The following is an 18,890-nucleotide window of genomic DNA, read 5'->3' as shown; positions in this document are numbered from 1 at the left end:
ATAATCTCAGTCTTTTTGTATTCTCTGAGGCCCGATTTGTGACTCAGTGTGTGACCTATTCTGGAGAATGTCCCATGTGCACTTCAAAGGAATGTGTATTCTGCTGCTTTAGGATGAAATATTCTGAATATATCAATTAAGTCCATCTGGTCTAATGTGTCCTTCAAAGCCATTGTTTCCTGTTTTATTTTCTGCTTAGATGACCTGTCCATTGACGTAAGGTGGGTGCTAAAGTCCCCTATTATTGTGTTGTTATCAATGAGTTCCTTTACGTTTGTTATTAATTGTTTGAATATTTGGGTGCTCAGATGTTGGGGCATAAATCTTTACAATTGTAAGATCATTGTTGGATAGTTCCCTTTCTTATGATTTAATCCTCTTCTTCATCCTGTGTTACAGTCTTTGGTTTAAAATCTAATTTGTCCTTTATAGATCTTGGATATCAGCTCTTTATTTGTAGTGTCATTTGCAAATATCTTCTCCCATTCCATGGGTTGCCTCTTTGTTTTGTTGACTGTTTTCTTTGCTGTGTAGAAGCTTTTTATCTTGATGAAGTCCCAAAACTTCTCAAACTCAAAACCCAAAAAACAAATAAGTCAAAAAATGGGCAGAAGACATGAACAGACACTTCTCCAAAGAAGACATACAAGTGGCTAACAGACACATGAAAAAATGTTCATCATCATTAGCCAACAGGGCAATTCAAATCAAAACCACACTGAGATACCACCTTACACTACTTAGAATGGCAAAAATTGACAAGGCAAGAAACAACGAATGTTGGAGAGGTTGTGGAGAAAGGGGAACCCTCTTATACCACTGGTGGAAATGTAAGTTGGTACGGTCACTTTGGGAAAAACAATGTGGAGCTTCCTCAAAAAGTTAAATATAGGGGCACCTGGGTGGCTCAGTGGGTTAAAGCCTCTGCTTTCAGCTTGGGTCATGATCTCAGGATCTTGGGATCGAGCCGCACATCCGGCTCTCTGCTCAGCGGGGAGCCTGCTTTCCCCTCTTTCTCTCTGTCTGCCTCTCTGCCTACTTGTGATCTCTGTCAAATAAATAAATAAAATTTTAAAAAAAGTTAAATATAGATCTATCCTGTGTCCCAGCAATTGCACTATTGGATATTTACTGCAAATACACAGATGTAATGAAAAGAAGGGGCACATGAACCCCAATATTCATAGCAGCAATGTCCACAATAGCCAAACTATGGAAAGAGCCAAAATGTCCTTCAACAGATGAGTGGAAAAAGATGTGGTCCATATATACAATGAAATATTACTCAGCCATCAGAAAGGATGAATACCCACCATTTACATCAACATGGATGGGACTGGAGGAGACTATACTAAGTGAAATGTCAGTGAGAGGCAGTCAATTATCATATGATTTCACTTATTTGTGGAATATAAGGAATAGCATGGAGGACATTAGGAGAAGGAAGGGAAACATGAAGGGGGGAATCAAAGGAAAAGATGAACCACGAGACCATATATGGACTCCAGGAAACAAACTGAGGGTTTTACGAGAGGTGTGGGGGGATGGGTTAGCCTCATGATGGGTATTAAGGAAGGCATGTATTGAATGGAGCTCTGGGTGTTATATACAAACAATGAATCATGGAACACTACATCAAAAACTAACTAACATAACATAATAAAAAAATAAAATTTAGTTTGTCTGATTAATCATTGCTATTTGGCTTTCTTTTGATGTCCACATGCATGGAAATATCTCTTTATTCCTTTATGTTATGTGTTTTTAGGTCTAAAATGAGACTCTAAAATGAGGTAGCAAATAGATGGGTCTTGTTTTTTTATCCATGACACCTACATCTTTTGATTGGAACATTTAGTCCATTTACATTCTGAGTAATTGTTGATAGATATGAATTTCGTGCCCTTTTATTACTTGTTTTTTCATTGTTTCTGGAGGGATTGTCCCTTTCCAATTTTTCTCACTTTTGTTTTTTCTTTCCAACTCAAAGATTCCTCTTTAACGTTTCTTGCATTGCTGGTTTAGATCATGAACTCCTTTAGTCTTGTTTGTCTGGGAAACCCTTTATCTCTTCTTCTATTCTGAATGATAGCCCTGCTGGATACAGAATTTTTGGCTGCATTTTTTTTTTTTCTCATTCAGCACGTGGAATAAACCATGCTATTTTCTTCTTGCTGTCATGTTTCTGTGGTGACATACGCTGCTAAACTTATTGGTCTTCCCTTCCCTTCTTCTTTTGTCTTGCTGCCTTTGGGATTTTTTTTTCTTTATCACTATATTTTGCAACTTTTGTTACAGTATGTTTTGGTGTTGGCCTCCTTTTGTTGATTTCTCTCTCTCTCTCTCTCTCTTTTTTATTTCTTTTCAGTGTTCCAGCATTCATTGTTTATGCACCACACCCAGTGCTCCATGCAATACATGCCCTCCATAATACCCACCACCAGGCTCACCCAACCCCACCCCCCACCCCTCCAAAACCCTCAGATTGTTTTTCAGAGTCCACAGTCTCTCATGGCTTGTCTCCCACTCCAATTTCCCCCAAGTCCCTTCTCCTCTCCATCTCTCCATGTCCTCTGTGTTATTCCTTATGCTTCACAAATAAGAGAAACCATATGATAATTGATTCTCTCTGCTTGACTTATTTCACTCAGCATAATCTCTTCCAGTCCCCTCCATATTGATACAAAAGTTGGTTATTCATCCTTTCTGATGGAGGCATAATACTCCATAGTATATATGGACCATATCTTCTTTATCCATTCGTCCAATGAAGGGTATCTTGGTTCTTTCCACAGTTTGGTGACTGTGGCCATTGCTGCTATAAACATTGGGGTACAGATGGCCCTTCTTTTCACTACATCAGTATCTTTGGGGTAAATACCCAGTAGTACAATTGCAGGGTCATAGGGAAGCTCTATTTTTTATTTTTAAAGGAATCTCAACTTTGTTTTCCTTTGGTTGATTTTGATGAGCATTCTCTGTGCCTCCTGAATTTGGATGCGTATTTCTTTCCCAGATGGGATGTTTCCAGATCTAATTTCCTCAAATAAACTGTTCTGCCCCCTTTACCCTCTTTTCTTATTCTGGTACTTCAATGACATGAATGTTATTATGCTGTATGGATTCACTGAGTTCCCTAAGTCTGCATTCATGATCCATTATTTTCTTTCCCTCTTCTTTTCTGCTTCATTATTTTCAATAATTTTCTCTTCCATATAACTTTTTGGTTCCTCTGATTGATCCATCCTTGTGCTCATTGCATTCAGTCAGTTTTGAATCTCTGTTATTGTATTTTCATTTCAGTCTGACTAGTTTTTAGATCTTTATCTTTGGAATAAGGGATTCCCTGGTGTCTTCTATGGTTTTCTCAAACCAAGCTAGTATACTCATAATTATTGTTTTAAATTCTTGATCATGCATATTACTTTTTTCAAGTATTTTTTTAAATTTTTTAAATTTATTTTCAGCATAACAATATTCATTGTTTTTGCACCACACCCAGTGCTCCATGCAATCTGTGCCCTCTCTACTACCCACCACCTGGTTCTTCCAACCTTCCACCCCCCGCCCCTTCAAAACCCTCAGATTGTTTTTCAGAGTCCATAGTCTCTCATGGTTCACCTCCCCTTCCAATTTCCCTCAGCTCCCTTCTCCTCTCCATCTCCCCTTGTCCTCCATGCTATTTGTTATGCTCCACAAATCACTGAAACCCTATGATAATTGACTCTCTCTGCTTGACTTATTTCACTCAGCATAATCTCTTCCAGCCCCGTCCATGTTGCTACAAAAGTTGGGTATTCATCCTTTCTGATGGAAGCACAATACTCCATAGTGTATATGGACCACATCTTCCTTATCCATTCTTCCGTTGAAGGGCATCTTGGTTCTTTCCACAGTTTGTCACACTTTTGTATGTATTTTAGCAAAATAAGCTTTTTTTTAAAATAATTTTTTAATTTATTTTCAGCATAACAGTATTCATTGTTTTTGTACCACACCCAGTGCTCCATGCAATCCGTGCCCTCCCTAATACCCACCACCTGGTTCCCCCAACCTCCCCCCCTACCTATTCAAACCCTTCAGATTGTTTTTCAGAGTCCATAGTCTCTCATTGTTCACCTCCCCTTCCAATTTCCCCCAACTCCCTTCCCCTAACTCCCCATGCTCCCCATGCTATTTGTTATGCTCCACAAATAAGTGAAACCATATGATAATTGACTCTCTCTGCTTGACTTATTTCACTCAGCATAATCTCTTCCAGTCCTGTCCATGTTGCTACAAAAGTTGGGGAAATCAATGACTCCATGAAATGTTCCAATGTCAGAATTATTGGAATCCCTGAAGGGGAGGAGAAAGAAAGAAGTCTAGAAGATACAGTGGAACAAGTTCTTCGTGAAAATTTTCCCAATCTCGAGAATGAAACCAGTGTTCATGTACTAGAGGCCGAACGGTCACCACCCAAGATTATAGATTCCAGAAAAACATCAAGGCACCTGATAGTCAAATTGAGGAATCATAATTGTAAGTATAATCTCTTGAAAGCTGCTAGGACAAAGAGGCTCCTTACTTACAGAGGAAAGCCCATCAGAATAACATCAGACCTGTCCACAGAGACCTAGCAAGCCAGAAAGAGCTGGCAAGATATATTCAGGGCACTAAATCAGAAGAACATGCAGCCAAGAATACTTTATGCAGCAAGGGTGACATTCAAAATGGATGGAGAGATAAAGAGTTTCCAAGACTGGCAAGGCTTAAAAGACTATGCATCCACCAAGTGACACTGCAGGAAATATTAAGGGGGGTTCTATAAAAGAGGAAAAATCCTAAAAATAGCATTGAACCGAAAGATCATGCATATTACTTATATCTGTTTTGATTAGATCGTTGGCCGTGACCTTTGTTTGTCCTTTCTTTTGGGATGAATTTTTCCATCTTGGCAGTTTGACTAGGTCTCTGTCTTCTTGTGCTATGAAAGCCTGTTATGTTTCCTATTCCTGAGAATGATTGGTTTATGAAGAGAATGTTATCTACTATTCAGGGCCTAACATTTAGGAAGTGTCTCTATTGTCTGTTATGTGCACTCAGCTGCTGTGTTTTGGCTATTCTTTCCTTCAGGTCAGTCCTTTGCAGAATTTCTCCTTGCCTGTAGTGGGGAGTTTTTGGACCTTGGCTAGTGTATGGTGAGTTTTAACTAGAATTGGATGCATTTTTGCTTGTGGGAGGTTGAAGTGAAGGAAAAAAGGATGAGTCCAGAGAAGGTCAATTTTGTTTTGGTCCATCTTGCTTCTCCCTTCTCCTTTAATTTTTCCAGCAGTCATGTTTGTATATGGTAGGACTGGACTTCCCTTTCTTGGCTAAATTGTGTAGTATTTGCTCTATTTATCTTATAAACCTCTAATAAAGGGAAGAGTTAGTGTTTCTCAGTATCATGATAGACATAAAGGCAGATTTTCTGTGTCCAGATTTGGTTAGTCTCAGCCCTCAGATATTCCTTTTTTGTAGGTTGAAATACAGTGGGAAGAGCTGGCTTTTTTTTCTTATGTAATCCTGTTTTTCTATACTTACATATCCCCTTGGAGAAGAATGGCTCCTACAAACTCCTCTTTTGTGACTGAATTCATCCTGGTGGGGCAAAGAGACCTACCATATCTCCAGCTCCCCCCTGTTCTGCTAGTTTCTACTCATGTATATGGTTACTGTGTTGGGAAATTTGGGCGTGATAATTCTAAATAGGCTGAACTCACACCTGCACATGTCCCCATGTACTTTTTCATCTTCAATTTGTCCTTCATAGACCTCTGTTATCCTTCTGTGATTACACCCAAAATGCTGACAAACTTCACATCAAAGAAGAATATTATCTCCTACAGGGGATGCATGACCCAGTCATTCTTTCTTCTTTTCTTTTCTTTTCTTTTCTTTTCTTTTCTTTTCTTTTCTTTTCTTTTTCTTTCCTTCTTTTCTTTCTTTCTTTCTTTCTTTTTTTTTTCTTTTCTTTTCTTCTTCTTCTTCTTCTTCTTCTTCTTCTTCTTCTTCATTTCTTTTCAGCATAACAGTATTCATTGTTTTTGCACCACACACAGTGCTCCATGCAATACGTGCCCTCCTTAATACCCACCACCTGGCTCCCCCAACTTCCCACCCCCCGCCCCTTCAAGACCCTCAGGTTCTTTTTCAGTGTCCATAGTCTCTCATGGTTCACCTCCCCTTCCAATTTCCCTCAACTCCCTTCTCCTCTCCATCTCCCCTTGTCCTGCATGTAATTTGTTATGCTCCACAAATAAGTGAAACCATATGATAATTGGCTCTCTCTGCTTGACTTATTTCACTCAGCATCATCTCTTCCAGTCCCATCCATGTTGCTACAAAAGTTGGGTATTCATCCTTTCTGATGGAGGCATAATACTCCATAGTGTATATGGACCACATCTTCCTTATCCATTTGTCTGTTGGAGGGCATCTTGGTTCTTTCCACAGTTTGGCGACCATGGCCATTGCTGCTATAAACATTGGGGTACAGATGGCCCTTCTTTTCACTTTTTTTTTTCTATTTCTGAAGCTTAAGTGCTAACATCAATGGCCTGTGATGGCTATGTGGCCATCTGTACCCATTTTGTATAATGTTGCCATGTCCCCCAAAGTGTGTTCCATCCTTATGCTTGGTTCATACTTGGTGTCATTTTTGGATGCCATGGCTCACACAGGATGCATGCTGAGACTGACCTTCTGTGATGCAAACACCATCAACCATTATTTGTGTGACATGCTCTCTCCGCTCCAGCTCTCCTGCATGAGCACTTATGTCAATGAGCTGGTGGCTTTCCTTGTGGTGGGCATAGATATCATTGTGCCCAGTGTCATCATCTTTGTCTTTTATGGTTTCATCCTGTCCAGCATCCTGCACATCAGCTCCACTGAGGGCAGGTCCAAAGCCTTCAGCACCTTCAGTTCCCACATAATTGCTGTTTCTCTGTTCTTTGGATCAGGTGCATTTATGTATCTTAAACCATCTTCTGCTGTGTCTACGGATGAGGGAAAAATCTCCTCTGTCTTTTTCACCAAAACATTTCCTTTGATGAACCCTTTCATCTACAGCTAGAGAAACAAAGATGTTAAACTTGCTCTGAGAAAAACCCAGAGTAGGAGAGTGTTTTGATCAGAATCACTGTCTGTGGGTATAGTTATAGGACTGCTATATTCTCTTTCTTTCATCAGAATAGTTTTAGGTGGGAGTGTTCATGTCCTATATCTTTCTTACCATAGTGAAGGAAATTTGAGTCATCTGTCAGTTTGTTTTCAGTTTTTTTTTAACTTGGTAAAATATACATTATTGATATTATATGACAAGTTAGGGCTCTCCATACCCCTCCTTTATAGGGGTAATGGATGGAAACTATATAGAGGTCAGGGTATTCTCAGCATGTATGTGGATGTGTTGGGGCAAGGACTCCCCAGGAGCTGAGGGCCCCACTCTTCCTCTTGGTATCTCTGGGGCTGGTCATCCATGGGGCTCTTACTCCTTGGAGGCCATGTGGCCCATAAAGTCCACCACCAGCCCAATTCATGTCATACCAGGAAATGAGCTTCACAAAGTGATCATTGAATGTACTGCCAGGATCAGCATGGAAGGTGGAAGAGTGAGCATCACTGTTAAAGCCCCAGGAGACAACCTGGTCCTCAGTGGAGCCCAGGATGTCCTTGAAGGGGTGCTCCCATGCCTGCTTCATCACCTTCTTGATGTCATCATATTAGGCAGCTTTCCCTAGGTGGCAGATCAGATCCACAACTGACAATTTAGGAGCAGAAACATGGAAGGCCATGCAGAGAATTTCCTATTCAGCTCAGAGATGACCTCACCCAAAGGATTGCAGTACCAGTAAAAGAAGGGATGATGTTGTGGGCAGCCCCTTGGCCATCACACCACAACCTCACAGATATGGTTATGCACAGTTTCTTGATGGCAGGATGGCAGGGACTATAGTCACGAGTCCCTCTACAATGCCATTGTTGTCATGGATGACCTTGGCAAGAGAGGCCAAGGAGTTGGTGGTATAGGAGGCATTGTTGACAGTCTTGAAGGAATTGTCATACTTCTCATGGTTTGCACACATCACAACCATGGGGGCATCAGCAGAAGGGGCAGAGATGGTGACCCTCTTAAACCCACCTTCACTTAAGCTCCAGTATTCTCCATGGTGGCAAAGACCCCAGTGGACTGCACAGCATACTTAGCATCAGCATCACCCCATTTAATGTTGGTTGGCTCTCACTCCTGGAAGATCAAGATGGGCTTTGCTTTGATGCCAGGATTCCTGTTCTCAACCATGACTCTACCTTTGAGTTGCTGTGGGTGGAATCATACTGGAATGTGTAGATTATGTACTTGAGGTCAAATGAAGGGGTCTTTAATGATGACAGAATCCACTTTGTCAAGTTAAAAGCAGCCCTGGTGACCAGGTGCCCAATATGGCTAAATCCACTTATTCCAACCTTCATCATTGAGTTTGGGGATAGTGCTGTAACTGCACAAGAAGATGTGGCTATGTGTCAGACAGAGAAGAGGAAAGTCCAATTTTTTAATGATAGGCCTTCCTTCCTCATAATTTTCATGATGTCTTCTCCTTTTTACCACTTTAACCATTGAGAAATGAGATTAATCAATAAATTTATCTTTGTCTTTCACATTGTCATTATGGAACTTGTTTTTTTTCTCTTGGAAAGGATAAATAGTTCTGTAAATGACCATGTAAAGTAACAGTATGGTGATCTTGTACCTATGGGGGGTTTCTTACACTGTGCTATTGGATTCAGGAATCAGATAATCTGTACTCCTGTCTGTACACTTCCCTGGACTATAATGTGTCTCCTTGAAATGTCACTGTTTCACAGATACAGCAGGTTTCAGAACATCCATAAAATATAATCCACTTTCCAGCTAAATGCTATGTGTTAAGCATCTCTTGAGAGAGGTTTCATATTTACCATAGGAAACACAAGTGATTCTCAATATACATTTATTGCATAGACAGGGTACTGAAGCTTAGAAAAGTTAATGAATTATGTCATACAGCTTATTAAGGAAACATCTTGATAAAGTGTAGCCTCCTGATTTTAAGTCTACTGCTCTTTCAAATATACTTTTTGTCTACTTCATTTTATTATTTTTATTTTTAATTTATTTCAATAATCCTAAAATATGAGAGCATTTTTTTTATTTTGAAAGTTGACTGTGCCTTGTTGGCTTACATGTGAATATCCCTCAGGGTAATGGTTGTTTTAGGAAAATAGTGTGAGAGTTCTTTTTCTTGTTAAAGAGTAGTCCTATTAGGCTAGGCTAGTTGAGAGATGATTGATTGAAACAGGGAGCTTTTTGCAAATTAATTAAAAATATTTTAGAATGTCTGAATCTAGTAATTCAGACATGAGGGCATGGGAGAGAAAGGAACCCAGCACCAAACATTAGGCCAGGACCACAAAAACCACATGGACAACAAACAAGAAATCTCTCTGTAGGAAAGGACTATGAGGCTTAAAACTATCTTTCATCTGACTTTGTCTCCTGCTCTTTAGAGTACTGCAATTCCGCCCCCCCCCCCGTGTCCATACAGCTGTGATAAAACTAACAATGCACAACGATCCTACATTAATAGTGTTTTAGGGAATAAAGGCCCAAAGGCCAGATTGATCTCCACATTTATGAGGAACCAAGAACACAGAGGACAGGAGCTTAAATAATGTTTGGTATTCAAAATTCAAGTCAAGATGAAGGGATTTAGAAAGCAAATGATGGAGAAAAGACATCTCTTTTTGTGACTCTTCCTTCCTAGAAAGCTCTAGAAATATTATGGAGACCACAGGATTTCTCTGGGTAGGGTGAAAGCTCAAGTCATTTAATATTTAAACCAGGAGATGGGAGGGCACATGTTGTGATGAGCACTAGGTGTTATACACAATTAATGAATCATTGAACACTACATCAAAATCTAATGATGTATTATATGGTGGCTAACTGAACATAATAAAAAACACAGGTAAAGTAGCAAGGCTGGAGGACCTGGGAAGAGCTAAATCAGTCCTGTGCTTGTTAGCTTCCATGTGCTGCTTCCATATGGATTTTAAGTTACAAAAACCATGAAATAGCAGCTGAGAGAGCAAAGACAACTTGAAAGAAACACTTGGTGGATAAACCAAATTGTGACAATTTCTTTTCTGGAATAGGATGTTGGATTTTTTTTTTTTTTTTGAGGAAAGAATTACTGGCTACTTTAAAAACTTTTAATCCTAAATTTTGCACCTGAAGCCAATATTACACCTTATATTAAGCAATAGAATTTAAATAAAAACTTGAAATCAATTTTAAAAACCCTTAATCCTTAATCAAGTTATGATTTAAATATTTCTAAGAAAACTTTGATAATAGTTAATATTCTACCAGTGTTCAAATTTTCACTCAAGATTTAGGTATTGTGAAATTTAATGCATCTGTCTTGTTGGCTTATTTGCTTTTTTTTTTTTTTTGGTTTGTTTTTGTTTTTGTCGTTGTTTGTTTGTTTGTTTGTTTGTTTTTTGAAGATTGAAAAGGTTTATTTCAGAGAATTGGCACCCAAGGGCTGCCACAATTGTTGACATTCCAGGGCACAAGAAACAAAAAAACACTTTTAAACATGACTTGGTTCTAATCTCAAGACACCCAGGCATCAAATAGTTGTTTGGCATCATTAAAACCTTGACTTAATGGTTTGTTTATTTATTTATTTTTAAAAATAATTTATTCATCTTTTCTTTTAAGCCAATGTGTTCACAAAGAAAAATTAATTTATTTTAATTTAAGTATAGTTAACATAATTATATTAATTTCATGCATATGACATTGCAATCTGACATTAATATATACCATGAAATGTTCACCAGGATACATGTAGTTACCATATGTCACCATGTAGTCACTGACTTATGGTTTTAAATGACCTCTCACACTGTATAGTGTTCTATAGTTTTCAGTGTACTGATCCTGTACCTCTTTGGAAGTTTTTTCTTAGGTATCTTATGCTTTGGTGCAATTGTAAGTGGGATTGATACCTTGATTTCCCTTTCTGCTGCTTCATTATTGGTGTACAGAAATGCAACAAATTTCTCTACATTGATTTTTATATCTGCTCCTTTAACTGACTTTGTGTATGAGTGCTAAAAATTTTTTGGTGGAGCCTTTTGGGTTTTCTATGTAGAGTATCATGTCATGTGCACATAGTGAATTTTGACTTCTTTCTTACAGGTTTTAGATGACTTTTATTTCCTTTTGTTGTCTGATTGGTGAGGCTATGACTTGCGGTAGTATGTTAAATATGGTGAGAGTGAATACCCCTGTGTTGTCCTGACCATAGAGGAAAACCTCTCGATTTCCCCCCATTGGGGATTGTATTAGCTGTGGCTTTTTCATATATGGCCTTTATTATGTTGAGGTAAGTTAACGCTACCTCTACTTTCTTGAGGGTTGTTTTTTTTTTTTATCATGAATGGTTATTATATTTTGTTAAATGCTTTTTCTGCATCAATTGAAACGATCTTATCCTTTCTTTTATTAATGCGGTATATCATATTCATTGATTTGGAAATACTGAACCACCCTTACAACCCAGGAATAAATCCTACTTGATTATGGTGAATGTTTTTTTTGTTGTTGTTCTTAATGGTTGTTTTAAAGTACTTTTTCAATTAGGGGTGCCAGGGTGGCTCAGTTGGTCAAACATCTGTCTCCTGATTTCTGCTCTGGTCATGAGTTCGGGGTCGTGAGATCAAGACCTGAGTCAGGCTCTATGCTGGAGTGATAGTCTGATAGAAATTCTTCCTCTTCCTCTGCCCCTACCATCACTTGAGCTCATTCTCTCTCTTTCTCTCTCAAGTAAGTAAATAAATGTTTAAAATACTGTAGGATTATATTTGCTAGTATTTTGTTGAGAATTTTTACATTCATGCTTATCAGATATATTGGTCCATAGTTCTCTTTTTTAGTGGAGACTTTGTCTGGTTTTCATATTAGGCCAATGCTGGCCTCATAGAATGAATTTGGAAGTTTTCCTTTCATTTCTATATTTTGGAATAGTTTGAGAAGTATAGGTATTAACTCTTCTTTAAATGTTTGGCAGAATTCCTCTGGACTTTTGTTTGTTGGGAAATTTTTGATTACTGATGGAATTTTCATGCTGGCTATCAGTCTTTTCAAGTTTTTTATTTTTTTCCTGTCTCAGTTTTGGTAGTTTATATGTTTCTAGGAAGTATGTCTTTTTCTAGGTTGTCCAAGTTGTTGACATATAGTTTTTCATAATGTTCCTTTACAATAGTTTGTGTTTCTGTGGTATCGTTATTTCTCCTTTCTAAGATTTTATTTTCTCATTTCCCTTTTTTTTCTCTTTTGTTATGTTCTGTTAGCCAGTATATAGTACAACACAAGTTTTTGATGTAGTGTTCAACGATTCATTAATTGTGTAAAACACCCAGTGCTCATCACAACACGTGCCCTCCTTAAAGCTGTCACCTGTTTACCCCACCCTCACCCCCCCTTCCTTCTGTAATCCTCAGTTTGTTTCTCAGAGTCAAGAGCCTGTAATGGTTTGTCTTCCTCTCTGATTTCTTCCATTCAGTTTTCCCTCCCTTCCCCTTGGTCCTCCACTGTATTCCATATGTTCCACAAATAAGTTAAACCATATGATAATAGTCTTTCTCTGCTTAACTTATTTAACTTATCATAATGCCCTCCAGTTTCATTCATGTTGATGTAAATGGTTGGTATTCATCCTTTCTAATGGCTGAGTAATATTCCATTGTATATATGGGCCACATCTTCTTTATCTATTCATTTATTGAAGGGCATCTCAGCTCCATCCTCAGTTAAGGTAGTGTGGAAATTGCTGCTATGAACATTGGGGTGTATGTGCCCCTTCTTTTCATTACATCTGGCAAGGGATTTTATAATTTTATTAATTTTTTCAAAGAGTCAGCCCTTGGTTTCATTGATCTGTTCTGTTGTTTTATGGTTTCTTTTTTAAAAATTTATTTCTACTTATTTATCATTTAAATTCAATTAGCCAAATGTATAGTACATCATTAATTTTTGATATTTGTAGTTTTTATATCATTTATTTCCATCTAATCCTTATTATATCTCTTCTGCTAGCTTTTGGCTTCATTTGTTGTTTTTTTTTTTTAAGCTCCTTTCTGTATAAGGTTTGGTTGTTTATTTGAGATTTTTCTTGCTTCTTGATATAAGCCCGTACTGCTCTATACTTCCCTCTTATGACCACTTTTGTTACATCCCAAAGGTTTTGGACAACTGTGTTTTCATTTTAATTTGTTCTCATATATTTTTTAAATTCATTTTGATTTCCAGGTTGACCCATTTGTCGTTAAGTAGCAGGCTTTTTAATCTCCACATATTTGTGGTCTTTCTGAATTTTTTCTTTTGGTTGATTTCATGTTTCATAACATTGTGGTCAGAAAATATGCCTGGTGTGAAATCAGTCTTTTTGTACTTGTTGAGGCCTGATTTGTGACTAGTATGTGATCTGTTCAGGAGAATGTCCCATGTGCACTTGAATGTGTATTCTGCCACTTTAGGGTGAAATATTCTGAATATATGAGCTAAGTTCATCTGTTCCAGAGTGTTCTTCAAAGTCATTGTTTCCTTGTTGATTTTTTTCTCAAATGATCTGTCCATTGATGTAATTGGATTGTTAAAGTCCCCTACTATTATTGTATTATTATCAATGAGTTTCTTTATGTTTGTTACTAATTGTTCATGATATATGTGGGTGCTCAGATGTTGGGACATAAATGTTTACAATTGTAAGATCATTGTTGGATAGACCCCTTTATTATGGTATAGTGCTCTTCTTCATCCTTCATTATAGTCTTTGGTTTAAAATCTAGTTTGTCTGATACAAGTATTATTCTCTGGCTTTCTTTGAGATCCATTTGCATGGTAAATATTTTCTGTCTTCTCACTTTCAATCTGTAGGTGTCTTAGGTCTAAAATGAGTCTCTACAATGAGGCAGCATATAGATGAGTCTTATTTTTTTAATCCATTATGACACCTTATTATGTGCTTTGCTTAGAGCATTTAGTCCATTTACTTTCAGAGTTATTATTGATAGATATGAATTTAGTGCTATTTTATTACTTGTTTGTCATAATTTCTGGAGATTTTCTCAGTTCCTTTCTAGTCTTTGTCACTTTTGGTCTTTCATTCCCAGAGTCCCCTGTAATATTTCTTGCAGTCCTGGTTTAGTGGTCATGAACTCCTTTAGGTTTTGTTTGTCTGGGAAACTCTTTACTCTCCTTCTATTCTGAATTATAGCCTTCCTGTGTAGACTCTTCTTGCCTGCAATTTTTCCCATTCAGCATGGTGAATATATCATGCCACTCCCTTCTGGCTTCCCAAGTTTCTCTTGAGGGATCCACAGCTATCCTTATCCATGTTCCTTTGTAAGTTCGGGGCTTCTTTTGTGTTACTGCTTTCAGAATTTCGGTTTAGTAAACTAGAGCATGGATAAGCAGTTGACCCTTGCTCTCTGTATGTATGTATTCATTATCCAATTTTTATCAGTTTTATCTTTGTATAAATTGGTCACAGTATTGGGAAGTTGCCGTGATTTGGTAATTTTTCAGCCTTTTTTTCTTTGAATATGTTTTCTCGTTCTTTCTAACTCTCTTCTCCTACTGGGGTTGATTAAATGCATATATTGATCCACTTGGTAGCATCCAATAAGTCCCTCAGGCCTTCTTCAGTATTTTTTTTTCTTCTTCATTTTGCCCTTCTGACTGAATAATTTACAGTGATCTTTAATCAAATTCATGATCCTCTCTTTTGTTCTATCTCATTTGCTCTTGAACCCCTCTGCTGAATTTTTTAGTTCAGATATGTATTCTTTAGCTCCATGATTTCTATTTAATAGTTTTAAAAATTTTCTGTCTCTCTATGAAAATTTTTTCTTGGTTTGTGTATTGTTCTCTGACTCCAGTGAGCATTTCTTGACAGTCATTTTAATTCTCTTTCAGGTAAATCATTTCATCAATATCAGTTTGGAATTTTCTTTTATTGTTTTTGAATGTATTTCAACTTGCATCCATTTTCATTGGCTCTCTGCACATTAGACAAAACACCCAGTACCCAGCTGTTCTAACATTCATGGACTGGCCTGAGATTAGAAAGTTACCACCAACAAGCCTGGTCAGAGACTTTGGAGGCCTCTCAATTTGATGCCATCTAAACTAAACCTCTTTCTTTGTTCTTAGTTGCGGGATGCCCTGCATTCCTATGCCTCTTGCATCCATACTATGCTGTGTTGGGTCTGCATTCTAAAATAAGCAACATTGAAGTCATTTCCTTAGGGAGCTCAGAGAGAAGACACATAGTGCACATTTAATTCTCACAAGGGAGAAGCTGTAAGAAAGGGTTTTCATTTGCTTGCTCTATACTGAGGCAGGGGAGGAGCTCTGGTGACTTCCAGCCCAAACCACCATCTTTTTTGTCTCTTTCCATGGACAGCTAAAGTCTGCTGTGTCTTGTATCCCCTCTGCTTTCTGACACAAACTATCTAGAATCCAGTCTTCTGGACACACCTAATAAATGTTGGGGGCATTGGACACATGATGCAATTCTTTCCCTCCCCAGAGAGAATGCAGGAACTGGGGGGTTTTGTCCCAATTTGAAGGTGATGTGCAAGGAAAAGTGTTACAACAACAGGATATCTAGAATTTTCCTGGAAGATCCAAAATGACTAGATTCATGCTTTAACTGGGAATAGGACTACCTGAACTACTTATATAGAGAATATGATGAAATGTTTCTGAATCAGTGTGTTCATGGAGGATTGGAGGGACTAGGGCTATCTCTTCTGTCATCTTGCTGAACAAGAAATGGGAATTTATTTTTGGCTCCTCTTGGGGGATGTCCAATCCCTACACTGAAGGGAAACCTTGAGTAAAATTTTGAATCCCTAAAGAATTAGAGACACCTTGTAGTCCTTTGTGTAAATACGTCCCCCTCAATACTCTATTACACCAGAAACCATTCCCTGTGGAAGAGACCCAGTAAGCTTCTCACCTGTTTATAATTGAGTACATTGTATCATTACACTCAACTGAAGTCTTCTGCCAAATGATAATATTAAAGTCTGTTTATTTTGGTCTGCTCCTTAAGAGGACTCATAATCAGAAATTATTATGTGTAGTTCAGAAGGATTTCCAGGACATATCAGAAATTAAGTGTGGGCTGCTTGCTCATTGACTCAAAAGAAGCAAAAGTTTGGAGACTAAATTGCCCTTTCAGGATCACAGGAGTAATACTAGCAGGAAAGACCAAGGTGTTCTTGCCTCCACTGGGTAAGTTTCTGAATTCTATTTATACTCATGTCTTACTTTTGTGATGGAAGTCCAGGGATTTAAGATATGCCAATTTCTTTCTAGTTTTTGCAGTCCTCAGACTCATGTGAAATTGATAGAAGGACCTGTTTAGGTAAGGGTGGTGGTGCAGGGAAGGTTCAGAGACATTATTAGGTTTCAAGGGTGCAATTTATTTGTCAGTTCCATGCACAGAATTCTCACTCCTGTACATTTTTAGTTTTTACTCTGTGACATGGGGCAGGAACTTAAACTCTCCTAGACTCTGGTCCTTTATTTTTGGATAAGAAACAACATTCTTCATTCCCACCACACCACATCCAAACCCCATTAGAGCCAGCACCAGATTGGTTGGGTTGCTGCCTCCATTTTACTGGTTAGGGGAGGGGTCACATCAAAGAAATGAAATGAGAGAAGGTGATTCTCTCCTCGTACAATCTTCTCCCTTAACCTTTAGTTTTCACATCAGTCCTATTGGCATATGAAAGCACTGGCCTTCATACTTTAGGCCAGGTTTTTAATGTCTTTGCTTAAACAGCTTATAAAGACTCTCATGAAGAAATGTCCATGTCACTAGATTTATGACAATGGTAAAGCAGATTCTGTGGGTCCAGGCTGGGCTAGTCTCAGACATTCCTAGCACAAACCTAATTCCTGTGAGAGGAGATATGGTGGGAAATGTTGAATTTTTCTCTCTGTAATTTTTCTCCTATGTTCACAGATCCCCTTAGAGGAAAATGCCTCCTGAAAATGCTTCCTTTGTGACTGAATTCATTCTCGTGGGGCTAACAGACTTGCCATATCTCCAGCTTCCCCTGTTCTGCCTGTTTCTAGTCACCTACATGGTCACTGTGTTGGGAAATTTGGGTTTGGTGACTCTAATTAAGCTGAATTCACACCTGCACACCCCAATGTACTTTTTCCTCTTGAAATTGTCCTTCATAAACCTCTGTTATTCTTCTGTGTTTACACCCAAAATGCTGATTAACTTCACATCAAAGAGGAATATTATCTCCTACAGGGGATGCATGACCCAGCTTTACCTTTTGTGTGGTTTTGGTATTTCTGAATGTTATGTGCTGACATCAATGGCCTATGATCGCTATGTGGCCATCTGTAACCCACTCTTATATAATGTTGCCATGTCCCCCAAAGTGTGTTCCATCCTTATGTTTGGTTCATACTTGGTGTCATTTTTGGATGCCATGGCTCACACTGGATGCATGCTGAGACTGACCTTCTGTGATGCAAACACCATCAACCATTATTTGTGTGACATTCTCCCTCTGCTCCAGCTCTCTTGCACGAGTACCTATGTCAATGAGTTGGTGGTTTTCATTGTGGCAGGCATCAATGTGATTGTGCCCATTGTCACCATCTTTGTGTCTTATGGTTTCATCCTGTCCAGCATCCTGCGCATCAGCTCCACTGAGGGCAGGTCCAAAGCCTTCAGCACGTGCAGCTCCCACATAATTGCTATTTCTCTCTTCTTTGGATCAGGTGCATTTATGTATCTTAAACCATCTTCTGCTGGGTCTATGGATGAGGGAAAAATCTCCTCTGTCTTTTATACCATTGCAGTTCCAATGATGAACCTCTTCATTTACAGCTTGAGAAACAAAGACATTAAACGTGCTGTGAAGAAAACTCTGAATCAGATACAGTTTTGACCAGAAACAGTGTCTGTCCGTTTAGTTAATTACACACAGGGGGATTCTGTGTGTTTAAATAAGATAATTTCAGTGGGATTCTTCCTGGCCTTTTTTCCCAATATGGTAAAAGAAGTTTGAGTCTCACAATTTATTTTTAGCCTTTATGAAGTAACCAATACCACAATATCTTCTTCATGTTTTTGTTCTATTTACTAATAGCATTAAGTAAGTAAAATGTTGTCTCTTTTTCCTATTTTCATTTTGAACTCGTTTTTTCCTCTGGAACATGATGAATTGTTTTTAAAGCATCGAAATAGGTAACACTACTACATGAAATTGTATTATTGGGTGTATTCTTATCTGCCACTTGGTATTAGAATATGCGTTAGATACTCTGTACTCCCATTTTCCATCCTCCATTTGGGAAGAATATGTCCACTTTAAATGCTAGATGTTGAAGATTCCATAAGGACAATCAAATTTAATGCATATGCATGCATCAGATAACAAGAATTTTTTTTGGTAGACTTTTCTTTTTACTTTTGTACAGTCAAGCCAACACATAGCTGATCAGAAGAAATATTTTCATTGTATGGCTGGGTAAGTGAAGCTCAGAGTAGTTAGATTTACCTAAGGTCACACAGCTTTAAAAAGTAAGAAATTACTTTATTTTTATTTTTTTTTCTTAAGATTTTTTAAAAATTTTTTATTTTTTATAAACATATAATACATTTTTATCCCCAGGGGTACAGGTCTGTGAATGGCCAGGTTTACACACTTCCCAGCACTCACCATAGATACCCTCCCCAATGTCCATAACCCCACCCCCTTCTCCCAAACCC

The 18,890-nt window shown here is 38.2% G+C and overlaps 2 protein-coding genes across 2 annotated transcripts; both read left to right on the top strand.

Moving 5' to 3' along the window:
- Positions 1 to 6,592: 6,592 nt before the first annotated feature.
- LOC116874380 (olfactory receptor 8B8-like) lies at positions 6,593 to 7,099 on the top strand. The gene has a single exon (XM_032869043.1). It carries the CDS (start codon positions 6,593 to 6,595, stop codon positions 7,097 to 7,099), a length of 507 nt encoding a protein of 168 aa, XP_032724934.1.
- A 10,034-nt stretch (positions 7,100 to 17,133) lies between these two features.
- LOC116874379 (olfactory receptor 8B3-like) lies at positions 17,134 to 18,066 on the top strand. The gene has a single exon (XM_032869042.1). The coding sequence runs from the start codon at positions 17,134 to 17,136 to the stop codon at positions 18,064 to 18,066; it is 933 nt and encodes a 310-aa protein (XP_032724933.1).
- Positions 18,067 to 18,890: the final 824 nt, after the last annotated feature.

Source organism: Lontra canadensis, unplaced genomic scaffold (assembly GCF_010015895.1).
Source record: "Lontra canadensis isolate GAN:19392208 unplaced genomic scaffold, GSC_riverotter_1.0 scaffold36, whole genome shotgun sequence".
Taxonomy (NCBI): domain Eukaryota; kingdom Metazoa; phylum Chordata; class Mammalia; order Carnivora; family Mustelidae; genus Lontra; species Lontra canadensis.
Note: the sequence above shows the minus strand (reverse complement) of the source record. Positions and strands in the feature narration are given on the sequence as shown.

Bases quoted from the DNA above. Each gene is read 5' to 3' on its own strand.
- LOC116874380 (XM_032869043.1), top strand. From the start codon at position 6,593: ATGTGGCCATCTGTACCCATTTTGTATAATGTTGCCATGTCCCCCAAA.
- LOC116874379 (XM_032869042.1), top strand. From the start codon at position 17,134: ATGCCTCCTGAAAATGCTTCCTTTGTGACTGAATTCATTCTCGTGGGG.